The following is a 17,529-nucleotide window of genomic DNA, read 5'->3' on the forward strand; positions in this document are numbered from 1 at the left end:
TTTTTTCATTTTTTGTATTCTTTCTTTTACTTCCGTTTCTTTCATCTCTTTACTGGTTTTCTTGTTTTTTTGTTTTTACTAGTTTTCTTTGTTTCTTTCATGGTTTTTACTTATTTTCTCCTTTTTTTTTCTCTTTCTTTCGTTCTATTTTGGTTTTCACTGGTTTTTATTTGTTGTCTTTCTTTCTTTGCTTTTCCTCATTGTTCTGTTTCTTTTCTTGGCTTTCTTCATTTTTCTTTGTTCCTTCTCATGTTCATTCTTTTGCATTGTTATTTTTCAATTTTCTTTTCTTTTGTGGTTTTAATTGGTTTTCTTCTTTTTCCTGTGATGTTTGTCAATTTTCGTCGGTTTCTTTTTTGTTCAACACATGTTTGTTTTCGGTACAGATTCAGTATTTTGGGTATGCAACAGGCACATTTTTCATATACACTTTTAACATTTTCTCGATATATGGTTATATTTTCTTTGTTTCTTTCAGGGTTTTCCTTGATTTTCCTTTTCATACACATTCCTTTTTTTCCTTCGGGTTTTGTTTCTTTCATGATTTTTTAATGGTTTCTTTTGTTTTTCTTTGTTTCTTTTTCAGTAATCGTTTTTCTCCATTCTTTTGCACTTGTTTTTTCGGTTTTGTCTTTCATGTTCCTTTTTTATTTGGTTTCTTTGTTTATTTTTTGGTTTTCTTGTTTTTCTTTGTTTCTTTTGGTTTTTATTCTACAATTTCGTATACATCAGGAACATTTCTCTAATACATGTTTAACATTTTTTTTAAACAGGTTTAACATTTTTTTGGATACACGATCAAATTTTTTCTATATACATTTTGAACATTTTTCAAATGCTTCACTAACATTTTTTAAATAGAAGATTGTCATTTTAATACATGGTCGACATTTTCTCTATAGACATTAACATTTTCAAATGCTTGAGTAAAAAATTCAAATAAAAGAAAAATATTTTTCTGATACATGGTCAACATTTTTTCTATACACATTTTACATTTTTGCATTGGTTTTCTTTGGGTTAAATTTTATTTTCGGTTTTATTTGTGTTTCTCTATTGGTTTTCTTCGTATTCCTATGCTTTTTGTCGATTTTCATTGGTTTCTTTTTGTGTTCATCGCATGTTTTTTCCTTTACACATTCAACATTTTTCGTATACATCAGGAATATTTTCTATATAAAAGTTTAACATTTTACCTATGCATGGTTAAAATATTTGAAAACTTATATTTTTATGTCTATTTATTTATTATATATGTCCTGATGTCTAATTGTTTCTCATTCACCTTGTACATTTTTCGTATTCATATGAAACATTATTTTTATACATGTTCAAAAAATTTGAAATACCTGATTAACATTTTTTAAATGCATGTTTTGATGTTTACAATTTCTATATACATAAAGTACATTATTATACATGTTTAACATTTTTTTAAACAATGATTAAATTTTTTTTAAATACATGTTTCGTTGTCTGCTTTGTGCCATACACATTTGTACATTTTTCATATAGAACTGAAACATTTATCTTGTAAACGTTTTACATTTTCCATATATATGATTAACTTTTTTCAAAACACATGAACAGTATTGCTCGGATATTAGTTAAACATTTTTTTCAAATAAGTGTTGAAACATTTTTTCAAAAGCTATCAACATTTTTTTAAAATTGCACCCACATTTTTTCAAACTTCAATAATTTTTTAAAATATGTGTAATTTATACTCTTTTGAAAAAATAAAAAACGAAATCGAGTGAACGAATGAAAAACGATTGAGCGAACATCGCCACTGGGCCGGCCTATTACCATGTCGTTTCTGGCAAGGGGACAGTTTGTCTTGCTAGAAGCGAGCCATAGCGGCGCCTGTGTCTTCCCCGCAAAAAGAAAAAGGCTCATGCAGCAGTAGCCTGAATTGGTTTATGCATGATATCATACTCTTTGACTGATCATAGCTTCTTTTTTTGTTGTTGCGAAAGACTGGTAATAAAATACAAAGATTTAGAGGGTGTGTCAAGCATTTACCACACTAAATCACATTTGAAAAGCGAACTATGCAAGATTGACGAAATAATAACTCACATATATCTCCATTTTTTCAGAAGATACATAAGCATTATACACCGGAATTTTGCACATGTATAATTGGCAAAATGAACAATAACATAGAGGTAGCTATAACAATTGACTGTTTATTCTATTTTTTATGCCACTGATTTCTTGCTTTCGAATACAAAATAAACAAAGCAAAGCGATGGTGTGATTACTTAACGACCTGACTGTAGACCATTAACAGCTTTCTTCTCGATGCTGAAATATTCGGCACTGGTTATTGTCGAGCTGGCCGTCGATGATGGCTCCCCAAGTAGGCATTCCATCTCTTCAGGGTTCCGCTGCACCGATGGATGTTGCATGACCTTTCTCAGACTATCAAGCTTCTCCGCAACTTCCTTCATCGATGGCCTATTGTCACCACACATCTCTAAGCATCGCATCGCTAGCTCCGCGATCTCTTCAATAATCTCTATGTTATCCCCATCCTTGATCTCAGCATCCAAGATCTGGTCGAGCTTATTGTCCTTCATGGCATACGTAAACATCATCGATAGGCTCTTCTCATGGGCAGGGACGTCCGGATCGAAATTAAATGGCAATTTGGCCATGAGTAGCTCCAATAAAACAACCCCAAAGCTGTACACATCGCTCTTGTCCGTCAGCAGGTTGGTTTGCATGTACTCCGGGTCAAGGTACCCGCATGTTCCATGTACCAGTGTGATGAATTGCGACTTGTCAGTTGGTGCCAAGATGGAGGCACCAAAGTCAGCTACTTTGGCTTTGTTGTCCCTATCAAGAAGAATATTGGAGGACTTGACATCACCATGAAGGATCGGTGTCGAAGCCGATGAGTGAAGATAGGAGAGTGCATCGGCCGACTCGTGGGCGATCCCCAAGCGAGTAGCCAAGGAGATACGTAGGCCATGGTTACCGTGTATGAGCTGGAAGAGGGTGCCATTTGGGACAAACTCATATACTAGCATGGGGACTTCCACTTCGAGGCAACACCCAAGGAGCTTCACAATGTTTCTATGGTTGACCTCAGACAAGATTAGCATCTCTTTACCAAATTCTTTCTTTTGTTGCTCGTCAGCGGTCTTGCATCTCTTCACCGCTACTTCCACGTTGCCTTCAAGAATCCCCTTGTACACGGTCCCATAGCCCCCTTGACCCAGTACTTGTTGCTCACTAAACCTGTTCGTGGCTTCTTGTAGTTCTTCTTCCGTGAAGATTTTGAATGAAATACCTTGCTTTGATCTCATTTCATCAAATAATATTAGACCACCGTGCTGCCGAAAGTAGTCTCGTTTCATCTTCTGTAGCTTTCTTCTCTCTTGGATCATGCATGCACATGCTAAAGCAATCACTAAGGCGACTAGTCCAACAGTTGTACCTGCATTATCCATGCACATAGAGCTATAATACATCTGTTCAATACTAATGTAATTTTGTTGAGTAGTGACAACTTAAAGTACTCTGTCGAGGAGAAAGAAAAATACTGGCTGATGAGTTTGGTAGGCCAAGATAAAGTTTGCCGAACACGGGTCGTTGTTACTTGTTCAACAACATAATAATAGTTGACTGGACTATAATAATAATATAAAGTCTGTAAGTTTCCTACAGATCTCCGATTAATCATTCATAAGCAGTATGTATGTTATATATAGTGCTCACAAAGAGAATAACTCACCTACAACAGGCATCACTGGAAAACGGGATTGACAATTGCCATTAGTCCAATTTTTTCCACGTCGACATGAGCAGGTGTAATGCCCTGCCGTGTTCTCGCACATTCCAGAGCCGCAGATAGTAGCATTTTGAAGGCACTCATCAATATCTGCAACAAAACATTTTTTCCGGATCAACTTCCAGGGTGTGCATACACATGTGACTCATGAATCAAGGTACACGAGCGTTCATATCAAATGTACGAGACATCAAAAGAGAAAGAACCTTGGCATCCGTTCTGGATATAAGGGTTGCCTTCGTATCCATCGGAGCACGTGCAGCGATAACCTGGCTTGTCGCCAGTGGTGTTTACACACGCACTGTGGCCGCTGACACATGCGTAGGAGCTCATGTTCTTCTGAGCTTCGTCGCAAGTCAGCCGTCCTGCCCGCCAGTTCAGCACAAGTGGAACTGTCCCATTGTATGCATTATAAAACACCGTGGATCCGACATAGCTAGTGCGGAAGTTGAAAGCCGCCTTTTCCATCAATACCATGTAGCTGCAACGGCTGTAATGCCATATTTCCGTGTTGTTGTAGCTTTGGTCGAAATTACCATTATAAAACCGTACGCCTGTCGGGACATCTACTTGGCAGCAGCCGGCGCCGGAGCATGTGCCATCCATCAAGGTGTCGTCGCACGTTGACTTGCAACCTATTAAATACTGCACCCAAAAAGTGTAGTAGTACATGAGAATATGTGACGTCTTCAACCAAACTATGTACTATGTGGGTAGAATCTAGGGGCATCTGTCCGCGAATAGAGGGGTCCGGTCTGCGGACACGGACGCGGAAGGCTGTCATCCAACCGTAGACGCATATATTCTCATAATAACTCGAATCAAATGGACGAAATCGTTCAAACAAGTCTGGATTTCATATAAACATGACAAATTTCACATAAATCGGACGAAAACGTTTACAATTTGGATATATTTTTTAACTAAAATGGTACAACTATGTGCACGTACGGTCGCGCGAAGCTCCACCACAACACAGATACACTACGCTAGTCTACCCCCGGCCGCGACTTGTCTTCCCATGTCCGTCAGCCAGCTCACCGGCCGGGAGCCCCGGAGATATATGTTTCAGGCGTCACCTTGGCGGTGGCCTTCCTGGGACCCAACCGGCGGCGGCTTCCCGTGTTCTACTTTTTCTTGATGTTGGCGGCAGACACGGACGCGCCGGCCGCCGACTCGTCGTTCTCCCCACAGCCGGCTTCTTTCTCTGCCCGCATGGCGCGGGTATGCGCGCATCGATAGCAGACAACGCGGTACGACGTGGCGTCGTCAACGGCAACGACGATGGTCGTGCCGCCGTGCTCCCCGTCGTGCCGGCCTGGAGCAACTCGCCACTCCTCCACGAGCTGGCTTGGAGCAACGAGTTGCTGAACCACGCGCCAGCTTGGGGCGGTGACATGCTCCGTCTGGCTAGGTGAGGGGGTGGAGCAGCAGCGAGCTGCCTCGCTCATATCCGGCGGGCTCGGCGGGCCTCCCAGCCGGCTTTTATGCCGGGGAACTGGTCTTCCTGCTCGTCGGATACCATTGAAAGGGTGGAGAAAGTGGTGGAATGAGGAGATGGGGAGCGGCGGACGGAATGAGCTTGCCCAGGTTGCATTTAATGCCGGTCCGCTCATGAGCGGACGTGTGGCCTGAGTAGGTTCCTCGGCTTTCACACGGGTTTAATGGAGGCGTTTGAATGCGATGAGAAGGCGTGGTCAGCCGGGCATGCAGCGGGCAGCGCCCTTGGCCGGCACGCCGTTTCAATGGCAGAGACAGTGAGAGTCGACGTCCGCCCTGAGCCGCCTTCATTGTGGAGCGGCGCGCTCTACAACGGCATGAAAGCGGGCAACTGCGCCGGGCGGGAAGCGGGCGCGGGTGGGGGAGGGGTTTTTGGTGTGGCAAGACGGTCAGAAGCGGGCTTGTGATCTGTCCGGACCCCCGCAAAACACCCCCCCCCCCCTGTTTGTCTCCGGCTTGCGAAAGAAATCGCGTTCGGACCATGCCGCGGACTGATACAGGTCCGTGTTGGATGACTTCTGCCATCATTTCATTATTTTTCATCTTACAAGTCAAATGATATATTTGAAAAGGAGGTGGCATTATAACCGATGGAAGTTCTAGCTGCGCCTGCGTTGGAATCCTAATGAAATGGTGTTTAACAAGTTGTCTGAAACAATTTGGCACATGATCCTGACCTAATCAGGAACAGAAAGGTCCTTCCAAAGAAACACGGAATAGAACCTACTCAGGCGAAATACTTGTTCACAAACTTGAAAACACACACTCTTGTTTTGATATAAATATATCACTAAAAATATATTATGTTTCACTTAAAATATATTCCTCGAACTGTTTTGATGAGGTGAGGGAGGGATGTGCTTGATTTCAAGATACTAAGGGATTTTCTGCAAATTGAAACAAAGAAGTGGGCTATTGTTATAAAAAATGCCACAACTTATCTCACAGTCATTAGATACAGATCTAAGTCATTAGATACAGATCTAATGATCAGAAATGTCAGATGACAGACACACCATCATCATCAACTGAGTCTTTTATAAGAGTATATATATATAGAGAGAAAAAAGGCGAAGTACTTACAGAAGAGCCCATCATATAAGCGAGAGTATTACACCCGATGACAAAGATCTTGTTGTCCACTTCCGATATCCAGAAAGGTGTGCCGGTGAAGTCCGCCCATCCTTTGTAGTGGGTCATACCACCAGTGGATTCGGAATAGCACTGCCACGAGATCGTCGTGGTGTTCATCCAGGCCTTGCCGTCTGGCACGGAGATCTTGGTCACCTCAAAATCCCCGCTAAAAGGCTTTGTGGCGCCGTTGATGCTCGTGCAGTTGAGGTTAAAGCCGTTGTGCAACGCGCACTGCTCGCCGATGCCGAACGGTAATGGGATGTCGACTTCGCCGAACTTGGCCTGGCAGCCGGGACGGTGGGCTGCCGGTACATCGGCCGTGGCCAGAACCCAAATCGCCGAAAGGCAGGCAAGAACATGGAAAGAAAGAAGAAACCGAGAACACCCCAGCTTCATCTTTGCCGGTGAAAGGGTAGGTGTGGATGTGTGCTCCTGAGCTCCTAGCTACGCCGGGGTGTTCAAATATGTCACCCCAGTCCTCTCACGGTCACGGACTGTGGCACGCTGATTACAGAATTTGGAGGGACACGAAGACTTGGACTTGGCCAGTCCTTGGAAGACCTTTCAACTCGATTGATTGCCATTCATTTTTAAAACTTATCTTTGTCGATTGCTCGCGGGAGTACTTGCCAAAGCATGTCACAATAATTGGACGAGTTACCAAGGGCATTTTGGTTTTTGGTTATATCTCTGGAACTCGGCTGTCTTTCTTTGTGTCAACCAATTTATGATCGGTTTTGCTATTTTTCAGTCGAGCGTTTTGCAATTGGCTTTCATTCAAATCTGTGTCCGTTCGATCTCGTGTTAAGATTCGCGCTGAGAGTTGTCGTTTTGGGTCTGTTTTTCTTATCGGGCGCACGTTTCGTTTGGCTCCAGCCCGTTTTTCCGCCGCCTGCCGGGTGTGGTTTTCTGTCTGTTTTTTTCCGCGCCCTTCCCTTCCCCATTTCATCTGGGCGGTAGTGTTCGATTCGATAGAGAGACGGAGAGAGAGAGAGAGATGTAGAGCGGCGGAGAAGAGGAGGCGATTCCGTCATGTTCATGTCGTTCCGGAGATCCTCCCTTCCCCCCTGCGGAGCTTAATTTTCACTTTGATTCACGGTTGCCACGGTTGGTTGTTCTCATCTCCCCCTCCCCCTGTGTGATTTCGCATGTTTCTGCCTCTTAGCTTCCAGATCTAACTCTGTTTTTGCTTGGTTTCCTGGTGTGTGTAGGTTCCAGGGTGTTGTTGTGGAAAGCTCTTGTAGATGTAGCTATTTGTTCAGCTTCGGGGTATGTAGATTTCGTTGGTTCCTCCTCTGCTTTCTTTTGTAGATGTATGAATTAGTTTGTTGTTCTGAGTTGTCGTTCCGCTGTTAGGTTTTAGGTCTCCATGTTTTGATCCCATCGGTTGTAGGCGGTGGTAGTTGTCATCAGATGGTTGTTTTTGTGGTTAGGGTTCAGTGATTTCTGCTGAATAGGTAGGCTCTATATTTTCTTCGTCTGGTTGGTTCATGGCAGTTCTACTCCAACCCTCCTGATTTTAGTTGTAGTTGTTTGTATTTTGGTAGTATTAATTGTTTCCCTTTGTAAGCTTTTCCAGTGCTTATTCCCGTATGAGATTTTGCAGAGTGAGCAGTGTAGTCTCAAGGGTAATCCCATGTATTTCTCTGTGCACTATCATTGTAATTCCTGGGTATTTACTTTGTAATTCCATGTGTAGTAGCACTGTAATTTGTTCTGTTTTTAGTGTTAGATTTTGCAGTGTAGTATATCCAGTGTAGTCTTTTAATCTCCAAATATCAGATAGGCAGTGTAATATGCCTACTATGTCCCAGATATGCACTGTAATATGCCACAGAGTTTCTCTGTAAATGTGAGCTTCTTTTACACTGTAATATGCCTGAGATTTGCACTATAATCCCCTAGATTTACACTGCAATATGCCCTAGATTTACTGTGTATGTTTCAACTTCTTTTACTCTGTAATTTGACCGAGATTTACACTGCAATCCCCTAGTTTTTACACTGTAATATGCCCTACGTTTTCTGTGTATATTTCAGCTACTTTTACTCTGTAATTTGACCAAAATTTACAATGTAATCCCCTAGATTTGCACTGTAATATGTCCTAGATATTACACTGTAATTTGACCGAGATTTACACTGGAATTTGCCTAGATTTACTATGTAAGTTGACTGCGTTCACTGTAATTCCCCATATTTGCACTGTAATATGTCGCATATATTACACTGTAGTTTGACTGAGATTTCCACTGAATTTGCCTCAGATTTACTATGTAATTTGACTGAGTTTTACACTGTAATTCCCCAGATTTGCACTGCAATATGTCGCATATATTACACTGTAATTTAAGCGAGATTTACATTGGAATTTGCGTCAGATTTACTCTGTAATTTGACTGAGATTTACACTGTAATTCCCTAGTTTTTTCACCGTAATTTGACTGTAAATTTCAGCTGCATTCTCTGTAATTTTATTTCATTCTCCGCAATTTTTTAGCTACATTCCTATGCCATATTCATGTGTTTAGAGCTAGCTCTCGGATATGTTTCTCATTTGTTTTGCTTTTTATTCGAATGGGTAGGCTACGGAGAGTCTCTCACCAGGACATTCCATTAGTATCATCTATTGAGAGTGCAAATTCTTTGAATGTTCCGTTTGTGCTTAATGACTTCGCGGACGATGGTTCTAATGCTACGTCATTGGTACTTATTTCTTTCTTCTTCTTTAGTTTTTATTTTCTTCTTTCTTCTCTCTTTCAGATTGTTTAATTTGGGTCTGTTGGCTTTTCTTTCAGGAACTTTTTGGTATGATGGAGGCTTTGACAAAGCTCTATTCAAGTTATATATGAATCATGTGTGTTCTTTTTTCTTGAAGTAGTTGATTGTGTTTTTGATGATCTTTGTTTGGATTGACCCTTGTCTTTTTTGTTTTTGCATAAAGTGAATCATTGAAGAGGAAATTATCATGTGCTTGAAGAAGGAATGTGGTCAGCCCCCTTTGTTATACTAAGCTCTCTCATGGCTTTAGTCTGTTCTTCTCTTTACTGTTGCACTGCAGTTTCCCAGTGTTGTAGTTCTGTATTTAGGCCATAATTAATCTTTTTTGCTTATGCATCTTATTGTTTGTTTGCACATCTCATGGAATTTCAGTGTTTTTCCTCTGCAAATTAATTGTAATTATCAGAGTATTTCCTCCCCTGTTTTTTTGTATTATATATGTGCTCATGAAGTCGTAGAGCTGGGTTTGCTGTAATGTATGTACTGTATTGTAGTTCTGATTTCTTCGCGCTTTGCTTTTGCTAGTTTCATCATGTAGATAACTAGGTCTTTTGCGTTGTATATAATGTCAGATTGTAGGAGAGCAGTAAATGAAAATGTTTCCTGCAATAGATTGTCAACTTTTCATTATTATGTACATATCATTTTTCTTCAAGTTTCTGAGATCATTATTTGCTATTTCGATCTCACATTTAGAATGAGTTCTTCTTGTGTCATTGTGAGTAGATCAATTTCAGTTATTGTTCTTGGCTTGCTTCCCATCTGCAATTTTGAAAAAGTAAATGTCAATATTTGCAAAAATATGAACAATAAACTCTTGTGACATTGTGCTTACTGTAATTTGGCAGAATGCCCCAAATTGCTTCTGGTTAATTTCTGTGTTCTTAGATTGTATTTTGCTGTACTTATTTTATAGTAATTCATATGTATTTAGACTGTAAATTTTCTTGTAAAGCACTATAATTCATGTGTACCTTCACTGTACTTTACTTTCAGAGTAATTCCTTAGAATGTATAGTGTAATTCCAGAGCTTTAGTCACTGTAAATCCTTGGTGTTCACATTGTAATTTCCTGTGATTTTTCATTGTTGTCATTCCTTGGTGTTTGCACTGCAATTTCCACTGATTTACTCAGTGAATTTTCTCTGATGTGTCTAAAATGTTGTCTTTGTGCCTACTTCATTGTTGTCATTCCTGCAGTGTGCTTTTTCAGTTTGATTTCAATGTAATATTTTACAGTGTAATTTACGGAATAGTCACTGTAAAAATTGTAGGTATTACAGTGCAATACCTAAGATTATTTTAGGGAATTACACTCTGTAAATACCCCATTTTTTACATTGTATATACTGTAGGGAGCTCCTCTGATTTTTTCACTGCATATCCCACATTTATTATAGTCCATGCTTCATCTCTAATTTCCTGAATTTCTGATAATGTAAATTGATGCCACATTACACTGTAATGCAGCACATATTTTCATGTGTACTTACCAAACGCCCTTATTTTCATGTGTATTAGAATGCATTTTAACTCAGTATTTCCTGTTTGGTTCACTGTTTTTACCCTGATCTAAATAAATTTCAGTGTTGCTTTCAGTCAGTTAGAACCTAATGGTTCCAATTTTTCTTCACTTGATTCTTTGATGTTTTCTGCAGACAAGTTCACGTAAAAGGTGTTTGTACATTATAAGGGAGAGCAAAAAAGAGTAGGAGAGTGTTGGTGTTTTGTGATCCAGGAGGGCCTAGTTGGTTGCGTAGTTGAGCAGAAATGAATCGGGTGATGTTTTGGTTCGGTGAGAACCGGGTAAGAATTTTTAGTCCGGCCGTTTTGTTGAACATACAAACATACAAGTATCTGTATCAGCTGTGTTTGGACATACAGGTGTCATCTCTTTAGTTGTCAGAAAGTTTGAATGAAAGTCAATTGAAAATCAGTCGAATGTTAAATAGACAGTGCCTTTATGATTGAATGGTTAGAAGGGCAGTTTATTCTCAACTCACGAGAGTCTAAATCAGTGGTTGGATAATTAGGAAGGTGACGTCCTTGTCAATAGCGAGACGTCTAGACTATGTTTTGGTTGTTATTTTGATATCTCTTGTCAATTTTTCAGATTATTTTTCTAACTTATAGGAGCACAAACAGATAAAGAGCCCGTCCCAACTTGTACATTCAAGTGCGAACCAACTTCTGGTTAGATGGTTAGAAGGACAGTAGTATCCCAGCCCACCAAAGTTACGTTCAAGTGCGAACCAATTTATGGTTGGATGGTTAGAAGGACAGAGCCCATCAAAGTTTATGTCCTAGACTTGACATTGATGCTCACTTTTTTTAAAATTATTTTAAGCCTTCCATCAATGTGCGTTCAGGGGTAGGAGACGTTCCGTCAACTACGAAGATGTCTGTGACGACTTCATCAATCTCAAGATAATGTGCCGGCTCAGTCTATTGGAGATGCAGAGGTAGAATGTGTGTGCGTTCATATGGATGAGTATATATGAGCATACATATGACCATTTGCATATGTACTGTGTTTTAGAAGAACAAAAATGCATGTCCAAGTTGACAACTCGACACGACTGTGCGTAGCTGCGAGGAATACGTGCTCTTTTCGGTTTTGGAAATATAGAAAAATGCTTACGTGTTAATTTCCGTGTGGTGCCTCAAGCCCCGGCCTGCTCCCTCGTGCGCCGCCGATGGTGATGAGGCCGGGGATGGGGAGGTTGCCCCGCTGTCTCCGCTGGCGGGATTTGTCTCCCGCGATGCGCAGCTTCAGCCTGGTTTCGTCATGGGTGAGGCCCCGACCCTGCAGTCGCCTCCATCCGCCTCCGGCCGCCGCGAGGACGCTATCAAGGACCTGTCCCTGCAGTCGCCTCTAGCCATTGCTCAAGGCCTCGAAGTTGGTGCGGATCCCCAGTCTCCAGATTTGGTAGCTCGTGGCGCTGGCAATGCCTGCTTCCAGGAGATGGCGCACAGTCGCCCGCAGCTGCTGAGGAGGGCTCCTGTCGTGGTGTTGCTCGCGTGTCGTCGAGCGATTCCGCGCCGCTTCCTTGTGATCCGGCAGAGACGGTGGACGTGTTGCCAGGGGATGGTCCCTGGATCTTCGTGGGGCGAAAGCACCACCCCTGTGACCGTGAGCACTGCAGCCAAGCTTCTGATGTCTTGGCCAGGAGTGGTGCGAGGCTTGTGCAAGCTGCTGACTTCAGGCGTCGAACTCACGGTCGTTGTTTCCGTTGTTTGGCTCCAGACCACAAGGTTGCCTCTTGTCGTGCGATTCGATGCCTCCCCTGCCTGCGCTCTGGGCACCGTGAGAGGGACTGTCGTCGTCGTCGCATTTCCTCTGTCAGAGCTCGCCGCAATGCGCCTGCCCTCCCCCCCTCCCAGCTCCACCTTCTCCTTCCTCAGTCGGACGCTCTTGGGCTTCTGTTGTTGCTCCAGAGTGTGTGATGTCTTCTGAAGATCCTACTGAAGGTTGTCATGGTTATGATGTTGTGGCAAGGTCCGCTGACGCTTTGCTTGCACCTTTTACCGCTGAGCTGCAATCCATGGTGGCAAAGACGTTTCGCCCTTTGAGCTTGTTGGTGGCCTGTGCAACCACCTTATTGGAGCAGGCAGAGGTCTCCAATGGTGACAAGGGGTCGATCCAAGCCTCTTTGCAGGGACCCTGCTTCTCTGACTCGGACACTCATGGCTCGATGTTGACTGCATTGGCGCCGTTGGTAGCAAAAGATGGGGGCCAAGGTGTCGAGGGCAGCATGGCCACTGAGTGTAGCGTGGCCATTTCTGCCGCGGGCGAAGTGAGGGATGTTGCTGAGGGATGCGCCTTGGCGACCGAGAGCGAGGGCACTTTGCATGACTTCGCCGAGCTGCTCACAGGTCAGACTCCAATCATTCAAGGTTTGTGTCGCCTGGTCAATGAGAAGATCAAGAAGGTCAACCAGCGGATCAGTGCCCCCTTGGGGGACAACCCTGCAGGATGTTAGTCGCTAGCACGTGCTTGTTTCTCCGGTGGCCGTCTTTTTGGGAGTAGTCCGCTTGTGGTTTCGCGGGATGGCTTGTTGTGTGCCACCTGCGGTATCTCCGTTAGTTTTGAGTCTTGTGGTTTTGGCCCTCGATGTATCGGTTTTCGCCCGGTTTTCCATCAATTAACCGGGCAACTACCTTCTTCTTAATTAATGAAAAAGGCAAAGCTTTTGCCTCTGTTTAAAAAAAAATACTAGCAGAGGCGCAGTGTGAGGACAAAACGTGTTACGGACTGTGAATTGGTCCACATGCTCGCAGGCTTTTTTTTTCTCAGTAATCCTAGACCAACGAGTGGAGCCTCGTTCGTGCAGAGAGAGTACTGCCTCATGGGCCCTGGCCATCTTGGAGCAGAGCTGACTGATTCGGAGAACCTCCTGGGCCCCGGCCATCTTGGAGTAGAGCTGACTGATTCAGAGAATACGAAAATCCCACACGTCTCTAGGAATATCACACATCAAAATGAGTTAAAAGCACTGGGAGTCCTACAACTTGCATCGAATGTGATAGTTTGATCCTAGAACTTGCATTTTGACCCTACCCAGTTCTTAAACTTGCATCAAATGTGCAAATTTGGTCCTGACCAATCACAGAGCGACAAGTGGACGCCTGGTGCCGACCCGGTCAGCGCACGGCATTTTGCAAAGAGGCCCCTGCCTTTCGTTTGAATCTACCCGCAGGACACGGTTCCATTCCAAGCAAGGATTCCTCACCATCACTTTGCATAAAGTACAGGTCACAGCGCACGTAGTATCCAACATTTGAAGCAGAAAAACAAACGTACCAGGGACGGTCACCCCCTTGTAGACAAAACTTTTAGCGAGAAAAGAAGACAAAGGGAGGGATCGATGTAAGTAGAAGAGAAAAATTCACTGTAGGTCAGTAAACTTGAGCCGGTTGATAGATTGACACCACTACTTCAAAAATACCCTAACTACGGTCCACGTACTTGCGCACAGGGTTCACTTTGGTCCATTTGTATGATTTTGTGTACGTATTTGCTGACTTGGCTTAGTCAGCGCCCGCCACCTTGCTTTGACCGCCACCTGGTCGATCCTGGGTGAATACTAGTCGATCCGGGAGGATTTTGCAAAAACGCCGTGACAATTAAACCAGCCCCTAAACACCGCCCGGAAACCATCCAGACGCACCGGAAACCCCGACGCGGTCGCCCCATCCATTCGTCCTGCCCGCCCTTTTACCTTTTCCATGCACGCTAATTTAATCCGTCCGTCCGCTCTTACTCCCCGCCAGACCTCGCCTCCTTCTGTTCCCGGACAAATCACAATTTGAATCTCCTGGATTTGAATTCACGAACGGATTTAGCTACTCCGTGAGCCTTCCCGACAGCTCCATGAACGTCATGGAGAGGCTGGCGCTGGACGAGCTGTTGCCGAAGCCGCCCCCGGTGGTGGCGCCGCGGCTGCCGCCCGCGTTGCCCTTGTAGAGCGCGAACGCCGTCTCCAGGTTGGCCACGATGTTGGCCATCGCCGGCCGGTCCTTGCCCTCGAGCCGCACGCAGTGCACGGCCGTGTAGGCCGGCCACCAGCTCGACAGCCTCGTGCGGCGACGGCTCCGGCGCGCGCCCGTCCAGCACCTTGCCGAGCTCCCCGGCGACGATGCTCGGCTGCGCGTAGTCCACCACACTCACGGGACTCCCGCCCTCGGCCTCCTTGAAGATGGCGCGCTTCCCCGTCAGCGTCTCCAACATCACCACGCCGAAGCCGTACACGCCGCTCTTCACGGTGAGGTGGTGCAGGCCGTAGTACTCCGGGTCCATGTACCCCACCGTGCCAGCGGCCTTCATGGACAGGTGCTGCTGCTGCGCCTGCACGCCGCCCGCCTCCTCCGTCTCCGGCGGCCCCATCAGCGACAGCCCGAAGTCCGACACGCGCGCCACCCACCCGCCGTCCAGCAAGATGTTGGACTACTTGATGTCGCGGTGGATGATGGGCGGCACGGCGTACGAGTGCGGGTACTTGATGCCCCGCGACGGGTCCAGCAGGATCTTGATGCGCAACTTCCACGACGACACCACCGGCAACGCCGCGTCGGCGCCGGCGCCCTTGGGGTGGAGGTGGTCGTAGAGCGCACCGTTCTTCATGTACTCATACACCAGCAGCCGCTCGTCGTTCTCCTCGCAGTAGCCCACCAGGCCGAGGAGGCGCTTGTGGTGGAGCCGGGAGAGGAAGGCCAGCTCCGACCGGAACGCTCTCTCCTTCTCCTGGAACTTGCGCGCCATTGGCCCTGACGCCTCGCCGCGCTTGATGGCGACCTCGCGCCCGTCGGGGAGCTTGCCGCGGTACACCGTCCCGAAGCTCCCCGCGCCGATCTTGGCCTCCGCCACGAAGCCGTTCGTCGCCGTCGCCAGCTGCGCGAAGGTGTACTCCTCGGTGTGCTCCTTGAAGTTGAAGGACGACGGCCCGCTGCGCTGCCGCGTCATGGCGCGGGAGAGTTGCCGCCGGAAGAGGCCACGCGCCCGTCCGGGTCGAGGTCGCTCTGTGGGAGCACGCCCACGCCCGAGTCGGTGGCCGCCTTCACGCCGCACGCACGGGAGCCCCCCGCGGCGAGGGACGACACAGAGACGTTGGCAAAGGCTGCCTGCACGGCGCTACCCAGCGGGCCCCAACATCGGACAACCAAGGAGCCGGTCTCCAGCGCGCAGGTGAAGCCGTCGCCGGAGACGAGGGACCCGAACGCGCCAGGGACCAGCTCCGGGAACTGCCCAGACCCCCTCCTCCACCATCGGATCCCGCGCGCCTGCCCGTCGTACGCCGCGACGTGGTCGGCCCCGACGGCGAGGTCCGAGAGCGGCGCCGGTCCCCTGTACACCCGCCTGAGCTGCCTCGGGGCCGCCGGCGGCCAGCAGAAGAGCGCGGTGACGCCGCCGCCTGGGACCGCGCCAACGCCGCAGAGGAACCCCGTGCCGCCCGAGACCTGCGAGAAGACGAGCTGCGGCGCGACGGAGGAGGCGGAGGCGTTGTAGGCCGACGAGCCGGCGCCGGCCGCGATGCAGTAGGCCGTGCCGTTGTCGGCGGCGACGCCGCAGATGGCGGAGCCCCCCGCGACGGCGAGCATGGAGGCCGTGACCTCCGCGGGCGCGAGCGTGGAGGCCGTGTTTAGGGGCTGGTTTAATGGTCAGGGTGTTTTTGCAAAAAAAAAAAAACCCCGGATCGACTAGTATTCACCCAGGATCGACCAGGTGGCGGTCAAAGCAAGGTGGCGGGCGCTGACTAAGCCAAGTCAGCAAATACGTACACAAAATCATACAAATGGACCAAAGTGAACCCTGTGCGCAAGTACGTGGACCGTAGTTAGGGTATTTTTGAAGTAGTGGTGTCAATCTATCAACCGGCTCAAGTTTACTGACCTACAGTGAATTTTTCTCTTCTACTTACATCGATCCCTCCCTTTGTCTTCTTTTCTCGCTAAAAGTTTTGTCTACAAGGGGGTGACCGTCCCTGGTACGTTTGTTTTTCTGCTTCAAATGTTGGATACTACGTGCGCTGTGACCTGTACTTTATGCAAAGTGATGGTGAGGAATCCTTGCTTGGAATGGAGGGATCGATGTAAGTAGAAGTAAACCCTGTGCGCAAGTACGTGAACCGTAGTTAGGGTATTTTGAAGTAGTGGTACCAGTCTGTCAACTGGCTCAAGTTTGTGACGTATAGTGAATTTTTCTCTAAGTAAAAATCATCTCAGTTTGGACTCGGTAGAAGAGGAAAACGAGCAGAGGAGACGCAACAGCACTGACCGTGCAGTCAAGAAAGCATGCTGGTCCGCTCCTACTAGCAATAGTACCCCGAAAACCATTCAAACAAAAGAACGGCCTGACGACCGACCTCGCAGACAGCAGGATCGTGCTTGGGTCCGGCATGCATGATTTAGCAATGGGCAACGCTTGTCATGGCCTGATCATCAAGCCGGTCTTGTCTAATCAAGTGTCAACAGCGAACAACACATATACGTAACTCCGACTAGACAGCTATCATCAACAATCAGATTACCGCCGTCGACGACCCCCTCTGGCTCCGGGCTAGAGGTAATTTCGATGATCTCCCCGGCCCTTTGTTCCTCGTCACCATCGCAATAACAATAAGGAGACGCGGTGACGTCGTCCATCGACGGCGAAAAGCCGCGGACGCCTCAATTATTGCGGCGATGAGCCATGTGACGCGGTTAATTCTGCTCCTCTTGCTAACACTTTCGAACGAGCAGCAGCAACGGATTCTCAGTGGCAAAATGGAAAGGCCAAAGGCAGGATAATGAAGAAAGAAGAACAATCGGCATCG

General features: G+C 46.3%; 1 protein-coding gene, 1 long non-coding RNA gene and 1 pseudogene across 3 annotated transcripts; 1 reads left to right on the forward strand and 2 right to left on the reverse strand.

Annotated features, from left to right (window-relative positions):
* Window positions 1-2,062: 2,062 nt before the first annotated feature.
* Window positions 2,063-6,942, reverse strand: LOC109733227 (putative wall-associated receptor kinase-like 16). The gene is made up of 4 exons (XM_020292423.4): window positions 6,386-6,942; window positions 4,009-4,447; window positions 3,746-3,892; window positions 2,063-3,448 (listed from the first exon to the last, which is right to left on the reverse strand). Exons 1-4 carry the CDS (start codon window positions 6,830-6,832, stop codon window positions 2,268-2,270), a joined length of 2,214 nt encoding a protein of 737 aa, XP_020148012.1. The 5' UTR covers window positions 6,833-6,942; the 3' UTR covers window positions 2,063-2,267.
* Window positions 6,943-7,120: 178 nt separating this feature from the next.
* Window positions 7,121-11,166, forward strand: LOC120965176 (uncharacterized). 2 transcript variants are annotated; one of them, XR_005757499.2, is made up of 6 exons: window positions 7,121-7,543; window positions 7,648-7,705; window positions 9,022-9,142; window positions 9,235-9,293; window positions 9,381-9,426; window positions 10,876-11,166. It is a non-coding gene; the product is annotated as an uncharacterized lncRNA (long non-coding RNA). The 2 variants fall into 2 exon arrangements; XR_005757498.2 differs by having other exon boundaries at window positions 7,126-7,543; window positions 9,381-11,166.
* Window positions 11,167-13,929: 2,763 nt separating this feature from the next.
* On the reverse strand, window positions 13,930-16,315 carry LOC109733228 (putative serine/threonine-protein kinase-like protein CCR3; annotated as a pseudogene).
* Between the last annotated feature and the right edge of the window lie 1,214 nt (window positions 16,316-17,529).

Source organism: Aegilops tauschii, chromosome 5, assembly GCF_002575655.3.
Source record: "Aegilops tauschii subsp. strangulata cultivar AL8/78 chromosome 5, Aet v6.0, whole genome shotgun sequence".
NCBI classification, from domain to species: Eukaryota; Viridiplantae; Streptophyta; class Magnoliopsida; order Poales; family Poaceae; genus Aegilops; species Aegilops tauschii.